General features: G+C 37.6%; 1 protein-coding gene across 4 annotated transcripts; it reads left to right on the top strand.

The window, feature by feature from the left end:
- The first annotated feature begins 26 nt into the window (after nucleotides 1–26).
- Nucleotides 27–12,271, top strand: LOC145545292 (killer cell lectin-like receptor subfamily E member 1). Of its 4 annotated transcripts, none has more exons than XM_081589391.1 (8): nucleotides 27–127; nucleotides 1,584–1,791; nucleotides 3,521–3,625; nucleotides 3,853–3,891; nucleotides 4,702–4,865; nucleotides 6,196–6,296; nucleotides 7,409–7,509; nucleotides 9,509–12,271. In XM_081589391.1, exons 2-8 carry the CDS (start codon nucleotides 1,602–1,604, stop codon nucleotides 9,781–9,783), a joined length of 975 nt encoding a protein of 324 aa, XP_081445517.1. In that variant the 5' UTR covers nucleotides 27–127; nucleotides 1,584–1,601; the 3' UTR covers nucleotides 9,784–12,271. The 4 variants fall into 4 exon arrangements, with proteins under 4 accessions (XP_081445517.1, XP_081445520.1, XP_081445521.1 ...); XM_081589394.1 differs by having other exon boundaries at nucleotides 9,343–9,825; XM_081589395.1 differs by having other exon boundaries at nucleotides 9,230–9,825.
- Nucleotides 12,272–19,174: the final 6,903 nt, after the last annotated feature.

The raw sequence follows: 19,174 nt of genomic DNA, 5'->3' as shown, positions 1-19,174 counted from the left end.
AACCTTGCACAACAAGTAGTTTTTCTACTGAGGCACAGTTTCTGATTCTGTGCCAACTTACCAGGTCCTGCTTCCTCAGACTTACACAAACTAATTCGTAGCACAAGGAATCCCCTCCTCATTTCAGGTATGTTTTGCTGTTTCTGGCTCTCTTGTAATCCCCCCTCTCCTCTAATTCCTGAAAGATGAGACCACTAGACAGCTCTTCTTTGTGCAGTTTCTAGTTTTAAACATTTTAAATAAATTCAAACAATAAGTATAATATTGTTTTCTGCTTCAACATATTGCATTTTGCTTTATTTGACTATATTCTTTTCAAGTCTTTGATGTATGTCCAGTAATCTTTTTTAAATAAAGTTTCTCTGAGAAGTTTAAACTGAAGGTATTTAGAACCCTGGCAAATAAGGGACTTCACCCTGTTTAGTGTTTTGCCAGCGCTGAATCTGATAGCCCATGTTTACAACAAAATTCTTCACACTTTTGAATTTTAGCTATTTGGATACTTAACGTATTTTGTTTATTTTTTAACAATAAAGAGAATTTATATAAAGCATAGAAACAAGCTATTAAGTCCACTTATGGGGTGTCTTATTTCAGTTACAAAATAATATAAAAGATATTGTTCATAAGTTGTGTTGTTACTCATAGAGTCACTTAGGAAAAGTGAAATGATTAACTTTGTGTTTTAATCGTAAATTGTGCAATGCCTCCGAGAATCACAGCCAATAAACATATTTCAATTTCTAATAATAGCAGAACACCAACTCTGTCTTTTACTATTCAGTTTCATGAGGCAAACCGCAACTATGTTAGAAACAGGCTTGGTATTTTTGGATGACTTCATTGCAGACCTAGAATTTTAAAATTCTGTTCTAAAAGCAATGATTCCTTTCTATATGCTGCTGCTGCTGCTGCTGCTGCTAAGTCGCTTCAGTCGTGTCCGACTCTGTGCGACCCCATAGACGGCAGCCCACCAGGCTCCGCCGTCCCTGGGATTCTCCAGGCAAGAATACTGGAGTGGGTTGCCATTTCCTTCTCCAGTGCATGAAAGGGAAAAGTGAAAGTGAAGTCGCTCAGTCGTGTCCGACTCTTAGCGACCCCATGGACTGTGGCCTACCAGGCTCCTCCATCCATGGGATTTTCCAGGCAAGAGTACTGGAGTGGGGTGCCATTGCCTTCTCCGTCCTTTCTATATAAGAATTGGTTAAAGAGAGCTTAACTTTTGTAGGGTTCTATTTCCTTTACTTTTATGTTCTTGGTGACATTTTTTTCCTGTACTCAGGGCTTCAAACTGTTGAGAACATGCTTCTGGGAAGTGTAATAGATGTATCTATTTATCAATTCAGATTTTATTTCATTTTATTTTATTTTGGCCATGTCATGTGGCTTGCTGGATCTTAGTTCCCTGACCAGGGATTGAACCTGTGACCTCAGCAGTGCAAGTAAAGAGTCCTAACCACTGGACTGTTGGGGAATTCCCTACAACTCAGATATTATATTATTGTTTCATTTTTCTATATTATAATATGCCTTCCCAAATTATAGAAGGATATACTGATATTTGAGCTCTTTCTCCCTTACAGTTTTTTTCCTATATAAAGATGGATGAAGAACCCATAATTTATAGTATTACTACTCTAAACCAGGATTTTCAGCAGAGGCACACACCAAAAAATATTATTAAGCATAAATTGGATCCAAATGAATTGCCATTAACCAAGAAGAAGCTGAAATACCAGAAACCTTGTAAAAGACAGCACAAAAATAAAGCAGAAGATGTCAATGATGAAGGTAAGCTATATTAAAACAGAGTATTCAGTAAACATGTAGAGAATGCCTAAAATTATATACTGATGTGCTATGCACTAGGGGGATACAAAAATATAATAGTTTCTAAGTTTAGTTAGAAAATGAAAATGTACAAGCAAAAATGTAAATGTTAATTTAATACAGATAACGCTAAAGGCCAAATGTTAAATACTGTAAATAATTTAAAAGATACCTTGGATAGTTTAGAAATCTCACTGCTAAAGTGGGAGTTTATTTAGACTTTAGAGGAAGAATATGATTTGAATAGAAAAGCGTTGGAAAGTAATTCCCTTGAGACAACAATGGTAAATGAAGGACAATGACTAGCTGTGGCTGCTCGAGAGGATTGAGTTAGATACGTTGATTGGAAGCCAAAAGTTGTATAATGTGAGAAATAAATATTTTCGACTGATTGATTTCTGGACTAGAGTGTGGTATACTTTGTGCCATAATCTTTGACATAACTATTTACTTAAGCAGAACATAAACATATTTCCTTTATTTGGCGCACAAAATAGATTGGGTAAATCATTGTCAAGTGCCACTGAGAATCCAGGTGAAGTTTGGGATCCTGATGTGGATTAGCAGCAAGCTGTTTGACGTCCTTCATCAAATATCTGTAACAGTACACAAGGTGCATAAAATGGAAAATGAGCAGTTGGCATTAGTGCAATCACTCAGGTGACCCATCACTAGGTCTAAGTTGGGTGATTAAGGCATGGAGGTGAAAACGAATGAAGAGACTGTAAGAGATGCGTGACAATAATATTGCATGACTGAATACTGAAGAAATTCAGTGGGAGGAAGGAAGTTGATATGAAAGATAAAGGTAATACTCAAAAAATTATTTTTTTTGCATATTAAATGTCCCCGAGTTGAATGACAAAAATAAGCCTGCATTTTATTGCTTCTGATCTTCCAACTGGTGAACTATAGGTGTGTCAAGGATGCTGGCAGCTTTTTTTTTTTTTCTTAAAGATTTTTTTTTTTCCTGATGTGGACTATTTTTAAAGTCTTTATTGAATTTGTTACAATATTATTTCTGTTTTCTGTTTTGGCTTTTTGGACGTGAGGTATGTGGGATCTTAACTCCCCAACCAAGGCTCAAACTCACAGTCCTTGTATTAGGAGGCAAAGTCTTAACCACTGGACCCTCAGAGAAGCTCCTAGCTTCTTATTCTTTCCATAACACCATCACTGGTTCTATACTTGCATGAAACACTATGAACCTTAATATGTGAGAGAAGAGTAAACAAATGGTATTTGTTGACTTCCTAATCTAAATTGTTGCCTCTTTTAACTTTTCATGTTGGAAAACTGCTCAGTGCCTAAATGAATCAATTGTATATAAACTGCATTCTGCAGTTTTCTTGCTCAATTTATCTTTCTTTTCTTTTTTGGGGGGGTGGGTCGGAGAAGAATGATGGTAAGCTTTGGAGGCAGCATTAGTGAATTAGGGATTCTGTTTTGCTGTGAGCTCATTGTTATCTTAGACAAAGAGCCTATGTAAAAAATGAGATTTTTTAAAACTTCTATTTCAGTATTATCTAAAATTGTTTGAAAATATTTTGCAGGCCTGTTGTGAGAATCAAGAATTGACATGTATTTGATATGTTTTTAACTGTAAACTACTCTTTAAGCATTGTGTTTACTTGTCCAGTCATCTTGCTTCATCTAATTTTGATTCTGCTTGTGTTTTCAATGCTCTCAGGAGATGTCTTGCCTCTTGCATGGAGGCTCATTTCTAGCATGCTGGGTGTCTTGTGCCTTCTCCTAATGGCCATGGCCATTGTGGTAGCTGTTGTTACTGCAAACTGTAAGTAAATACAGAAACTTCCAAGCTGTCTTCCCCTCAGGAGCACTGTTTAATTTCATAAAATATGATAAGCCCAAACAGGCTGAGAACAATTTTAACTTACCAAAATTCTTCCTTTTTTATTTTCTTGAAAATGGCTGATTTATTTTTATGAAATATAGTCTTTGAGTATCTCATTTTTTATTTCAGTTTAAAATAAGATCTACTCATGATATTTGTTTTTGCAGCATCTTCCAAAAAACCACCTCTCATAATCCAAGAGAAAGGTAGGTTTTACAGACTGATTTCTTAAACTGAATTAAAAGTATTATTGTGCTGGTCAGAGACCCAGGTTCTGTCCCTGGGTTGGGAAGATCCCCTGGGGAAGTGAATGGTTACCCACTCCAGTATTCTTGCCTTGAAGAATTCCATGGACAGAGGAGTCTGGCGGGCTACAGTTCATGGGGTCGCAAAGAGTCGGACATGACTAAGCGACTATCACTATCTATCCATACACACAGAGATTTCTCTGGGCAAGTTACTCTAGTATGTGTAATAGAAAGTATAAGACATAATTCCAGACATCAAATAACTTACAGTCTCGTGAAACTGAGGTTTGTGTATAATTAACTGAAATATAGGAAGACAGGGGTGAGGTTTTCTGGGGATTTCCTGGGGTGTTTTAAGAAATTGTTGTAAGACTTCATATGTTTGTAGGGGAATAGAAATACCTGTAATGAGAACAAATTTTGGAGAAGTAGAGTTTATTATACAGGGGTAAAATATTAACAAATATTAATCTAATGGAGATGTAATGTGAAGACATTCTAGCCCTGAAATGCTGTAATATCAATTGTACGGAGATAAGAACATGAATAGATTCTAGGTCACCAGTGTCATATGACATATGAAGGGTCCAACATGTCTCAGAAGTGAGAAAAAAGAAAAACTTTCATTCTAATTCATAATTTTGTTATGAGTAATTTTTATGTTTATGAAATGTTACTCTAATGACAAAAGTGTACTGCTGCTTACAAGGTGTATTTAAGAAATAATAAAGTCAGATTTTGTGATTTGTTTCCCCAATGCAATCATAGAGAACCTGTGTCTTGGACCTCAGTGTCATTCTTGTCCAGAGAATTGGGTTTGGTTCAGATGCAGCTGTTACTACTTTTCCAAGGAAGAGTTAACTTGGAGAGAGAGTCAAAGTGCCTGTTCATCTCTAAATTCCAGTCTCATCAAGATAAACAAGGAGGAGATGGTAAGTTGTGAAGCAGAGCATCATGATGGTATGTGAAATATGTGAAGTCAATTGAGTGTATTAAGCTGAGAGTTATTTGCATTTACCTGACCTCAGCACTAGACAAATGGCTGAAGGGTATAACTGGTTTATCTTTTGTTTACATTTTCATATGCAAAATGTGCCACTGGATCTAGCTCTTATGTAAAGGGGAGAGATGTTTTGAAATAATAGGTAGAAAGACCTTCATGCACAGATACTGTTAGATTCCCCTTATACAAGGTACCTAGAATAGTCAAACTCACAGTCAGAAAGTACATTGGTAGATGCTAGGGGCAGGGGAGTGCATTGCTGGGGAGAGGCGATGGGGAGTTAGTGTGTAGTGGGGACAGAGTTTTGGTTTAGGAAGGTGAAAAAGTCTGGAGACAGATGATGGTTGAGAGTTTCATAACAATGTGAATGTACTTAGTGCCATCATGAACTGTACAGTTAAACATAGTTCAAATAGTATATTTTATATTATGTGAACATGTTAGTTGCTCAGTCATGTCCGACCCTTTGTGACTCCATGGACTGTAACCCACCAGGCTTCTCTGTCCATGGGATTCTCCAGGTAAGAATACTGCAGTGGCTTGCCATGCCCTTCTCCAGGGGATCTTCCTAGCCCAGGTGAAATCTACCCCCCTCAAAAAAAGACATTTAGAAAATATGCATATTGAATGAATTTTGAAGGAGACAGTTATTACAAGAACTCCCAATCAGAGAAAAAAGAACCTGGTATATAGCCCAACAACAAGACAGTATAGCCTTTGTGGTCCAAAAGTTAATGGCATTGTGTGAGCGGTGCCTCACAATCTAGAGCAGGATGCGAGGAGATGGAAGAGCTTTTCCTCACTCTGCCAATGGACATCAGCATCGAGTTACAGCGTCCACAGTAAGAATTCTCCTGATAGAGGAGGTTCTCTCCATTCGGCACCTGAAGAGACAGGAGTTAGACATTGGGGGTAAAATTAGTCTTCAAGACATCTATAAAGGTCTTGCTTATAGACCTTGCCATCATTCTTTTAAAAACCTTACTCCCTTATTCACGAAACACACACTATCTTTTTACTCATATTTATTTATTTTCTGTGTCTCCCATGAGAACTGGGAATTTGTGTTGTTTCCTGCTGTATTATTAGCTAGATCTCAAAATGGTCTTGGAATATAGCATATGATAATGAGTTTGCGGATGGGATGAATCGAATAAAGATAAGCGCGATGTTGAATTTTTTTTTAAGAAGACTGTCATGCAGTTGATGAAAAGATAACAACGAGAACTTTGTATTTGCATGTATTTGTTTATCACTAGCATTTCTTCTCCTTAAAATCTTTCTTTTGGATTGGAGTCTACTATAATGAAACTGACAGGCAGTGGCTGTGGGAAGATGATTCACTTCTGCCTTCTGATATGTAAGTATCTGTCTGACATAATGCAACCTCCTTTGCCCTTGGTTTAATTGCTGCATTTGCCCAAAATAATAGAAATAAAGGGTGTCCAAGACACAATTTCAAAGCCATTTAGGGAACTGGGAAAAGACAGTAACTTAAATCCAATCCCATGTCCAGAATTATAGCCTCCAGAAGCAGATAACATAACTCAGTTCCTTAATAAGTCCTCTCCTGAGAATTTTTCTTACACATCGTCTCAGTTTGCTAGGGGTCTCATAACAAAGCACTGCAGATGGAGTGGCTTAAACAGCAGAAATTTATTTTCTTGAATGCAGAGGATAGAAGTCCAAGGCCAAGGTGCTGGCAGTTTGGTTTCTTGAGGCCTCTCTCCTTGACTGCCTACTCTTTGTGTCTATAGGTGGTCTTCCCCCTATGCCTGTTTATGTGCAAATACCCCCTTGTAAGGACAGCAGCAATATTGGATTAGGGCCCACCCTAATGACCTCTTTTAACTCAATTAATTCTTGAAAAACCTTATCTATACTCATATTCTAGGGTAATGGAGGGTAGGATCCCAACATATGCATTTTAATGGGACACAATTCAGCTCATAACACAAACCATGGATTAAAATCGTCTTGCTTCCTCACTAACCACAGTGCTCTCTCTATAAGGCCCAACTTCCAGGTCATTAATATATCTTTAAAATCTCCCTGCATTTTTACATTCTACCCACCATCTGCCTAAACACTATGGACACTAAAAATGTTTATTTTCCCCACCAGAACAATGTGATGATACCTGCTATTCATAGGCTTTTTCACTCTTGTTTTTAAGCTGTCTACTTCTATAAGCAATGATAATCAGCCAGCTCTCCATCCTCTCATATACTTACATCCTTACCTGAGTTTCTATGAAATATTTAAGGTTCTGTAATCTATCAATAAATTTTAAATTTGTAAAAATCTTAGTTATCTGTGCTACTGATAGAAATTCAATTTGATTCAATTATGTTATTATATGTACATTACATTTTAAGTATTTATATATAAAATGAAAGTTTTATATTTCTTCTCTCTGGTATTTACTTGTTATAGAACTTCACGAAGACTATGCCATTTCATCTGTTTTAGGTTTTCCCTTCCTACACCTACGTTAGGAGAAAATTGTCTATCTTACAAATCAAGAGAAGCTTATTTAAGTGAAAGCTGTGGAATTAAACAGACTTACATCTGTAAGAATCACATTATTTTCTGATACATATATGTGGAATCTAGAAAAATGGTCCAGATGAACCTATTTGCAAAACCTATTATCAAATCTAGAGACACAGATGTAGAGAACAAATCTGTGGACACCAAGATGGGTGGAAAGGGGGCGTGGGATGGACTGGGAGATTGAGATTGACATATATACACTACCATGTATAAAACAGATAACTAATGAGAACCTGCTATAGCACAGGGAACTCTACTCAATGCTCTACGGTGACCTATGGTTGTAAAGCAATTATACTCCAGTTAGAATTAAAAAATAGAATCACCTTATTTATTCTGTAAATTCACAGAAAAGATGAGCATTACTCTTATCTAACTCTACATGTTGATAGAATCGCCAATGGTCACTTTCTTGGTCTATAGAGAAAATATGTAAATGAACACCTCTAGTAAAAATGGAATGTTCTAAACATATACTGCAATGCTATTTTATAAATGTACTATAATTTTGTTGAGTGGATATACTTTGATTTAGATGACTTTTCATGAAATAGCACTGTAATAATACCTAGAATATATACGCCAATGCACTTTAGGAGACATTGCCTTAAATATTTTCTGAATTACACCATGAGATAAAGTTAATGAGACAAGGTTAGACTGTGTTGGACATTAAACAGTTGTCTTATGTAAACTTACACTATTGTCACTGATATATGTATTGCTTTTTTTGTCTATAAAATTGTCAAAATATATTGTTAAGCAATAGAACACAGAACCAGATGTAGAGATTAGTATAACTGCACAAAAAATAGAATTGTTCCCTAATTTTTTCAAAATTAGTTTTCAGCTTGATTACTACCCAAAAGTCCAATTTATTTTGTAACATGGTGACTCTGAGATAGCTAATTAGACCCACAGGTGACAATGTGGTTAAAAAGGATTTTGCTTTAAAGTCTCTATTGTGAAATGTTCATTCCTTTAAGTTGTTCTGTTGCATAGTATTTTTAAAAAATAAAAAATAAATGAATAGTATTTATTTCCTTTTAATTGTATCAAAGGCTTTAGATTTATTAAAACAATAGTGATGACAAGCTGTGGTTCCTCTTAGTCTTAAAACCTTCTATGCCTTTTACACATACAGATCAAATAAGCTCCCTTTTATGTTTATTTAATAAGATTTGGTCTAAAATTATATGCAAAGAGCAAAAGTTATGCTTTACCAAAGTTCTTATTTCACTAGAGCAGAAGCAACATGATAATGACAGAAGAATTAGATATAATTGTTCCTTGATATCTACAGGAGATTGCTTCCAGGACCCTTGGTGGTTGCCAAACTGTGTAGATGCTCAAGGTCCTTATATAAAATATTTGCATATATTTTACAATATTTGTATAAATATATGGTGTATGTACAAAAAATAATCTTGGTGTATTGTTTACAAATAACCTATGTACATATAAGTCATCTCTAGGTTATTTATACCAAACACAATGTAAATGCTATGTAAATTGTTGTCAATACAATATAAGGCTATGTAGATAGTTGCCTGGGTGTGGCAAATTCAAGATTTGCTTTTCAGAAATTTCTAGATGTTTAAAAATATTTTCTATTCACGATTAGCTGAATTGGAAGATGCAAAACCAATGGGTGCAGAGGTCCAACTGTGCTCTATTTGTTCTTAGTCCAAGCATTTGTTCCATTGATGAAAATAATCAATAAATAATCTCTAATAGGAGCAGAAAAGAACTTTATTTGAGGGAAACTGAGGACTATAATCTGGAAGATAGACTCTCCGATAACTTCTCTGGAGAAGTAGGATTCTAAGCATTGTTTCATATCTTGTTAGAACAAAGAACAACAAGCAAGTCAGGGATACATTCCTTCAAAGTGAAAGTGAAGTTGCTCAGTCGTGTCCAACTCTGCGACCCCATGGACTGTAGCCTACCAGGCTTCTCTGTCCATGGGATTTTCCAGCCAAGAGTACCAGACTGGGTTGCCATTTCCTTCTCCAGGGGATCTTCCCGACCCAGGGATCAAACCCGGATCTCCCGCATTGCAGGCAGATGCTTTACCCTTTGAGCCCACCAGGGAAGGCCAGCATTCCTTCAAGCATTCACAAAAAAAGAAAAAAGATCAGCACGTATGCAGAGTGTCACTATGGCTGCGGCACCTAGGAAGAGAGTCTTATCATCAAAGGAGGATCAGCATCGGCATCCCCAGAAGGGAGCATTTAATCTTTGTTAACATGGACATTCTTTACTTCTGGTCAATGTGTCCTTTTCTTTAATAATTAAAGCAGATGTACAGTGTATGTTTGATAGGCCACAAATAGGCTGTTAGTTTCCCTGGTGGCTCAGATGGCAAAGAATCCGCCTGCAATGTGGGAGACCTGGGTTCGATCCCTCGGTCTGGAAGATCTCCTGGACAAGGGAATGGCAACCCATTCCAGTATTCTTGCCTGGATAATTCCATGGACAGAGGAGCCTGGAAGGCTGCAGTTCATGGGGTCGCAAAGAGTTGGACATGTCTGAACAACTAACACTTTCACTTTAGTATAAAATTCAAGTTAACTTATGCATAAGCTGGAATGACTGCCACATACCTCAACAAGTCAAAACTCCTTTTGTCGGTTTCTTCCACTCCTCCATACTTACTTTACTATACTTTTATTCCTTAAATATTTCCCTTCCCAGAAGGTCATCCTAAGCAAAAAAGCAGATCAGAGCAACTTTTCAGAGTTTAGTTTCTTACTCTGGTATGTAGTTTCATGAGGATTTTTAAAAAAGAGTTTCCTTTTTGAATTATGGTTTTCTCTGATATATGGCAAGGAGTGAGATTGTAGGAGCAGATGGTAGGTCTATATTTAGTTTTTTAAGGAACATCCAGACTATTCTCCATAGTGGCTATACCAGTTTACATTCCCACCAACAGCATTTATTGTTTGTAAAATTTTATAACCTCTTCTCCACACCCTCTCCAGCACTTATTGTTTGTAAAACTTTTAGTGATGGCTATTCTGATTGGTGTGAAGTAATATCTCATTGTTGTTTTGAGTTTCATTTCTCTAGTAATTAGTGCTGGGAAAGATTGAGGGCAGGAGGAGAAGGGGGCGACAGAGGATGAGATGGTTGGATGGCATCATCCACTCAATGGACATGAGTTTGAGCAAACTCCAGGAGATAGTGAAGAACAGAGAAGCCTGGGACACTACAGTCCATGGGGTCTCAAAGAGTTGGACACAACTGAACAACTGAATAGCAATGATAATTAATCATGTTGAGCATCTTTTCATGTGTTATTTGGCTATTTGGAAGTCTTCTTTGGAGAAAGATCTGTTTAAATCTTCCACCCATTTTTTTGATTGGGTTGTTTGTTCTTCTGATATTGAGCTGCATGAGCTGTTTGTATATTTTGGAGACAAATCCCTGTGGGTCACTTCATTGCAAATATTTTCACCCATTCCATGGGTTGTCTTTCATCTTCTTTATGGCTTCCTTTGCTTTGTAAAAGCTTTTAAGTTTAATTAGGTCCCATTTGTTTATTTTTGTTTTTATTATTCTAGGAGGTGGATCAAAAATATCCTGCTGTAATTTATGTCAAAGAGTGTTCTGCCTATGTTTTCAACTTGATTCCCTTAAAGTTATATAATTACTTACAACAACGCAGCCCATGTGCTACAATACATGGTTTTATTACCTACTGTTGAAGGGCAATATCTGAAGCATTGACATGCCATGTTACAACTCACCTTGTTTAGAAGTCAGTGAATAATATAACTGAATTATTAGTATAAACAGGCAAATATCATACATAACTTATAGACATTTCTCCAAAATATCCCTGAAGTATATATCAGCATTATCCTTTGAAGAAGAACCTGAAAAGCTGTTGAACCACAGAATAAAGTTAAGCACTGCCATTCATATCATGTTTATATTGTGAAAATTTAAAAACAGAACTGGTGATAGAATTTTATAGCAAGCATAGGTATATTCATCACCCAGATTGTACCATTAACTTTTGAGTATATTTTCTCCATCACATATCTGTCTCCTATCCTTTTATCTACACTTGACACATCTTATTTTTTATACATTTCAAAATAATTTCCAGATATCAGCACACTTCCCTCCTGAGTACTATAGCATGTATATCACTAACTAGAGTTCAATATTTGCCTACAATTCTCTTGTTCTTTTGAAGTACAGTTTGCATACAATAAATGTACAGATTTTAGTGTTAACTATTCAATGAGTTTATCATACAGTCTGCTGCAAACTCTGATCAAGATGAAGAGTATTGGTCTTCACTGGTGGTCCAGGGGTTAAGAATCCTATCAATGTAGGGGACACAGGTTCGATTGCTGGTCGGGGAAGATTCCACATGCCATAGGGCAACTAAGCCCATGCACCACAACTACTGAGCCCGCTTGCCCTAGAGCCTGTGCTCCACAACAAGAGAAGCCACCGCAATGAGAAGCTTTGCACCACAACTAGAAAGTAGCCCCTGCTCACTGCAACTAGAGAAAGTCTGCTTATAGCAACAAAGACTCAGTGCAGCCAAAAATAAACAAATAAATAAATAAAATTATTTTCTAAAAAGATGAAGAGTATTACCCTTTCCCAGAAGATTCCCTCAAGTTCATTCCAATAGATCCCTACCCACTCTTTAAAGTCAACCACTATTCTGATGATATTTTGTAAATTCTTTTTCAAGAATTATTTCAAATTCTGTTTTGTTATGTTTTGTACAAAACAATTTTTCTTCCAGTGTAATGTTTGTGTGATTCATCTGTGTTTTTATATGTGATGTTCAGATTTCACACCAAAATTGATATTAATTTCCACTGATTTTTTTTTTCTAAGGTGGGCAAGATTTTATATTTGGCATCTTAGAATTCCTTTGGCAGGCTTACTTGGCAGTCATATTTCCAGAAATGATGACTTCATTTTCACCATCTTCATGGATTTCAGTCGGGTTTTGGTGCAGATTAGCTCAGATTAGCACAAAGTATAGGACTCTGCTTCTGATTGCATAGGCTTCTACTAGTACCAGACTTTTGATTCTTAAAGTTGACCACATTGTTTCCTAGTGGAGGAGATCACAGAGCACTGGGCATTTCTCCCTACCTACTCCTGGTAGATTAGTTACATCACATGCTTGACCCCTTCTTGGAGTTACCCGTGATGCCTCACTGCTGTCCGCACTTTTCTAAGCAATAGTGTTACTATTTCACTTTGCTCAACTAATTCCAGCAACACGACTTTAATCTGTACCAGGCCCTCAGTTTTTGAGATTATTTATATTCTGACAATTTTGATTGTTTTCATATAAAGCCACTCAAAATGGCTAATAGTTAAGGTGTTTAATGGATCACCATGACCCATATCACTCCTGGGCATCTAGTTGTTTTTGAATTTTAGTATGGCTTCCTCAAAAATTTATGAAAGAAATGAAAGAAAGACTCTACTTTCCTTCTTCTTAGTAAGGCAATTTGATCACTGAATGAGGCTGTCCCCAGAAAGATGCGTGTGTGTGTGTGTGTGTGTGTGTGTGTATTTTCAACCAAAAATAAAATATATAGTAGGGATTTGGCATCTCTATCTAGTTCTATTACTGGAAAAAAAAATTGTAGTTAGAACCAACTAGGTCCAAGATGGTGGAAGATTTTTCATTCAATAGACCTTGAGCCTCTTTATAAGCTCATTGTAATTCATTAGCATAAGCTAAAGGGCATACCCACAGGCACCATGACAATTCTGAAGCTAACCATAAAAGGAAACAAAGTGGGCACTGGACCAGTTTCTAGAAATCCCTGCCCCTTCCCCAAAATGTTGGAAAAATTCTCCTATTCATTGTGTGGGCTTGGTCACTCAGTTGTGTCTGACTCTTTATGACCATTTGGACTGTAGCCCACCAGGCTCCCCTGTTCATGGGATTTTTTCAGGCAAAAAAACTGGAATGGGTTGCTATTTCCTCCTCCAGGGTGTCTTCCTGACCTAGGGATCAAACCCAGGTCTCTTGCTTTGCAGGCAGATTCTTTATCCGCTGAGCCATCAGGGAAGCCCTGAAATTACCCAGTCCATAAAAACTACTCACCCCATATTTTAGGGCCTCTTGCCTTCTGAGATGTCTACACTCTGTCTGTGGAATGTGTTTCTCTCTAAATAAATCTACTTCTTACCTTAAAAAAGAGAGAGCGAGAGAAAAGAAGTAGTGTGACTATATCTTGTACTTAACACAATCCCTGAACTGGTGCTGTCTTGAACCCTTTTTATTGTCTGTTGGTTTTCTTATTCATCTCTTAAGATTTTGTCTCATGACAAACATGGATTTTAAAATCTTATTGCTTTAACTTCTTAGCTTTCTATAATCTTCCTAAAACTTCCATTTGAATACAGAGGTTTTATAGCTGGTTGCTAGGAATGGATTGTTTCCTACCACATGTTCTGTAAATCATACCTGTCTCATTCACTTATTATTTTAGGAATTATTTTTATCATAGTTGCATAGTCTAGTTTTCTGCTTTCTTTAGCATGAATATCTATATATCTATTCTTATAACTTTCTTGTCCAATTACAATTTAGTTCCCTAAGGGGGAATAATTCAAGTTTTCAAAAAATTTTATTTTTTTTTTATAGAAGTGGAAAGTATGCCAGGCATTTGGGAGCTTTTTCTGATAATGCATTTTCTTTCCTAGTATTTTCTTCTAAAAAATATGCTACCCAATGCACTCACTTCAAAAGAAATCTCTGGGGAATAAATATATCATTTAGAATATGATTGTAGCATTTACATCATCATATATACAACTTGCATTAATGATTTCTCCATCCTCATGTAATTCTAACTTTTGTTAAAGACTTTTCCAGCCTCATATTATTTCACATTTTTTTCTGTCTCTTTTTCCTCCTTCCTCCTCTTCCAAATAAAAGAGCAATCATGATTTTGAAGCTAATTCTGTTACTTGTGATAATGTATGCCCAACTGATAACACTAATGTCCATGTTCTCACATATATAAGCTTGTAAATTAAGAATCCTGAGATGGGGAGATTATTCTCAATTATCCAGGTGTGTCCTAAATGTAATCACAAATGTCCATTCAGGATGGAAGTAGAGCGTGCCTTGACAGGGGATCAATGAGAGGGGGTAAAGTGATGTGGCTGCAGAAACAGAGACTGGAGTGATGTGGCCATGATTCAAGAAATGCTGACAGCCACAAAAGCTGGGTGAGACAAGGAGGAGACTTGGAGCTTGCAGATGAAACCAGTCCTGATGAAATCTTAACGCTGGTCTCATTTAGATTTCTAGCCTCCAAAACTATAGGAGAATAAATTTCTGTTGTTTTCATTTACTTACTAAGATTGTAGTGATCCGTTGCTGTAGCAATAGCAAACAAATATAGATACTATATCAGAATGTGCTCAGTCGCTCAGTCGTGTTCGACTCTTTGTGATCCCATGGACTGTAGCCTGTCAGGCTCCTCTGTCCTTGGGATTTTCCAGGCAAGAATACTGGAGTGGGTTGCCATTCCCTTCTCCAACTATATAAGAATATTGTCTCGTCAAATATAGAGCTCAACCAGACTTCTCTGAGGGTCTTGCTGTGCAGGGGGCCGGGTTCAGTCTCTGGTCGGGGAGCGAAGGTCCTACACGTCATGGCGTTCCTGAGTCCACACACTCTGGAGCATGTGTGTCACAACTAGAGTGTGGGTGCACCACAATCAAAGACCCTGCATGATACAACAAAGGTGACTTGTGCTGCGAATAAGACCTGATACAGCCAAATAAATACATAAATATATATTTTTAAAATATAGAGCTCAAACAGAAGGTGCGGACACAGGATGTCTGGTTTGAGGGAATGATCGTGATTGGAAAATAAATCGGTGCAAGTTCACTGCTCACGTGAGGACAACTACAGGTACAGGGCTCCATGAGGATTTTCCAGGAATAAAATCTGCACAAAATATGAATGAAATGAAGGAGCAAGCCTCCAAAACATTTCGGGGAGGAGCCATGCAAACAACACAAAAGCTTTGAGTTGCAAAATGGCATGGTTTGTTTGAGGAACAGCAAGAAGGCACTGTGACCGGAGCCGAGTGAATGAAGAGAAGAGGGATAGGAAATGAGACTGGAGGACTAGTCAGGCAAGCAAGGATGTGTTGATTAGTTTGGATCCTATTTGAAGAGGGGTGCAGCGCTGGTGAGGGTCCAGACAGGTACACTAAGCCCAGGCCAGATCATTAAATGGGGGGAATTTTATACAGGGAAATATTTCCAAAGCAGTTATAGATCTGAAAAGACAAACAGGGAGAAAGAAGACAGCCCAGTTCAGTTCAGTCGCTCAGTCATGTCCGACTCTTTGCGACCCTGTGAATTGCAGCACACCAGGCCTCTCTGTCCATCACCAACTCCCGGAGTCTACCCAAACCCATGTCCATTGAGTCGGTGATGCCATCCAACCATCTCATCCTCTGTCGTCCCCTTCTCCTCCCGCCCCCAATCCTACCCAGCATTAGGGTCTTTTCCAATGAGTCAACCCTTCACATGAGATGGCCAAAGTATTGGAGTTTCAGCTTCAACATCAGACCTTCCAATGAACACCCAGGATTGATCTCTTCTAGGATGGATTGACTGGATCTCCTTGCAGTCCAAGGGACTCTCAAGAGTCTTCTCCAACACCACAGTTCAAAAGCATCAATTCTTCGGCGCTCAGCTTTCTTCACCGTCCAACTCTCACATCCATACATGACCACTGGAAAAACCATAGCCTTGACTAGATGGACTTTTGTTGGCAAAGTAATGTCTCTGCTTTTAAATATGCTATCTAGGTTGGCCATAACCTTCCTTCCAAGGAGCAAGCGTCTTTTAATTTCATGCCCAGAGATGAACAAAACAGTAAGTGGAGACCATTCCCAGGGCTGGAGGAGATGAGGGAGTGGGTGGGTCTCCAAAGCCACTTGGTGGGAAAGTGGGACCACAGTTCCAGTGGTGGGATGGTGTCTGGTGGAGGCTGGGAAGTGGAGGGAATGGCTGTATGACAGGAGTTAAATCCATTTGGCGTAACCACGGTGGGAGATGTAGCCTGAAGCAGAAAGAGAGATGCAAGAACACCAGGCTCCTCCCCACTTCCTACCTTTCAAATGTCAAGCCAGTTGCTCCCATTTACTGAATCGGACTGGAAGCAGGTTGATGTGAAGACTGTGACATATATTATGTGGGACTCGGCACCTGAGTTAGGAGTGGAGCAGGGGAAAGTGGAGGGGCACTAAAAGGGTGGTGACCGACACAGCGTGGAAGAAAGCAGGTCTCCCAAGGACAAAGGACTGCAGTGTTTTGGGGAAGATATTTCTTGTACCCAATCAGAAGTATGACTTGTTAACACAGTTATTTTGTGAAGAGATTCATTGGACCTATCTTGTCTAATCTGTATGTCAGCTTCTTTATTGTGACACTTGGGTAAGATCACTAAGATAAATTATCAATATGGAACCATGTGTAGAAGGGTTCAGGAATGGTGGGGTGGTGGTGGTACTGAAAACATGTTTTGCAAAGAAATAATTGAGAATACTTTATTTGATATACTGACATGAGAGATACAAATGTCTTATCCTTTATCCACAATGCCAAAATCCATATCTCTGAAAAGTAAAACATTTTCACCTGTTTGGCTCCAGGACCTGAACTAAGCTATTTTGGATTTCCCATTATACATTTTGCTGAACAAATATTATTATGCTTGATTTTCAAATGACCTCACTGGGAACTAATTCATATATGTATTCATGCTGCTACTGCTAAAGTCGCTTCAGTCGTGTCCGACTCTGTGCGACCCCACAGACGGCAGCCCACCAGGCTCCGCCATCCCTGGGATTCTCCAGGCAAGAATACTGGAGTGGGTTGCCATTTCCTTCTCCATATGTATTCACATGTAATGCTTATTAATAAAAAGTATTAATCTTAAAATTCCTTTCTCTTCACGGGCTTTACATATGATATCATGGACTTTACGCATTATACTTTCTTTAAAGAAATGATGAGAAAGCACTGTCTATAAAAGAACAATCACTATTTGTCATTTGATTTGTCTTTATTTTCTGACTCTGTTGGATGTGATGTGTGGTTCATGTTGGCTATGTCTCATGTCATTCTGGATTAGGATAACATATTTTTAATTTAGAAATTTGAATTCTATTTGTAAAATAAGCTTTAAATTTTAGATTGTATTCTTGCTAAAATTGACGTTTAACTACACAGTCTTGCAACTGATGTCTAAGAATAGGTTGATTCTTTTTAATATATTCTGCAAAACCATAGTTGTGTGATTCACCTTTTATCTCAGGACTAATTTTTGTCATATGATAGCTTTCTTTTCTCCCAGTGTGATTTGCCTGTTCTGAAAACTTTCCATTGAGTTCAATCACTTTTCAATGGTGCTGAGGAAATTCAGGCAGACAATGAAGTTTTTTACTAAGGTAAATATTTTAAAAAATCGTATTTAATAACAACCAGAATAACTTTTGTTTGGTATTGTTGAGACCCTTCCCCATGGCAATTTAGGTGTTCCTGATATGTCTTTATTTTCCAGTATTTCCATCTACAGAATATGCTACCTCTATGCATTCTATTATATTAAAATGAATTTTCAGGTTTAAACAGGTCTCGTGTGAAATGTGGCTAGAGTATCCACAGGCCAGCCAATGCTTTATGATCGTCATCTTTACTTATTTATTTTTTTCCTTTGTTTAGATATTTATTCTTCCATCCTCCTCTTTTAGTGGGTAAAGGCTGTCATGATTCTGAATCTGGTGTGATTTCCTGTGATCACACTTGCCTGAATGATAACAACACAAACAATGATGTTAAAGTGACAGTGATCATGCACATCCAGGGTTGTGCACCTCACTTTTGGTCTCTTTCGCTCCTCCTTAAACTTCATCTTCTGCTCCTAGGCCAGGTACACTGCTTTGACTCCTAATATATTTTGCAGCTGCTGTTTGTCCTTTTAATCAACCATGCTGTTTTCATGTCCTTCCAACTCTTCCCCAGAACTATATGTCACAGCAAGACTAGTGTAAGTGTTAACTGTTGTTTTGAGCAGCAACAAGTCTGTGGTTGGAAATATTCTGTACTGTACAGTGTGATGTTTCAGCCACACACGTATAAACTATTGAACTGATAGAACGTACTCAACTAACGCACAAAGGTGTGAACAAAGAAGACAGGTTGATTGATACGTAATGACCATGTTTGTAGCATTTCTGAAAATGTCGGCACTGTGCCATATCAGGGTCCAGATTCTTTAGTTAAAATTTAATTTCCAAACTTACTCTGAATATCATCCTCTGTCCTGTGAGTCCCAACATACATGTTTTTTTCTGATTATTATTATTATTAATAGTTGCTAGGTACATGTTAATACTTTTATATGTTTACACATTGAAATGTTCTCAGGACATATTTCTATTCAGTTTAGTTTTACATTTTTTCAGATGATGAGAATGAATCTTCTAGGGATTGTGAATCTTATTCAAGTTTATAGATCTAACACTTAAGAGAATCAGGCACTTGAAACAACTGACGTTTGACACCTCTTGTTCAGCAGGTTGAGGAAGGAAAGGAAGAGAACGTCCACCCAGTTTGGAACAATTAAAATTAGATTTGTCCATCTCA

This window comes from Giraffa tippelskirchi, chromosome 4 (genome assembly GCF_054371585.1).
Source record: "Giraffa tippelskirchi isolate mGirTip1 chromosome 4, T2T-mGirTip1v1.2.pri, whole genome shotgun sequence".
Taxonomy (NCBI): domain Eukaryota; kingdom Metazoa; phylum Chordata; class Mammalia; order Artiodactyla; family Giraffidae; genus Giraffa; species Giraffa tippelskirchi.
This window is presented reverse-complemented; position numbering and strand designations above follow the sequence as displayed.

Coding starts and splice junctions, on each gene's coding strand:
- LOC145545292 (XM_081589391.1), top strand. CDS start 1,602: ATGGATGAAGAACCCATAATTTATAGTATTACTACTCTAAACCAGGAT. Junction 4,866..6,195: donor AGATAAACAAGGAGGAGATG/GTAAGTTGTGAA, acceptor GTTTATCACTAG/CATTTCTTCTCCTTAAAATC. Junction 6,297..7,408: donor TCACTTCTGCCTTCTGATAT/GTAAGTATCTGT, acceptor CATCTGTTTTAG/GTTTTCCCTTCCTACACCTA.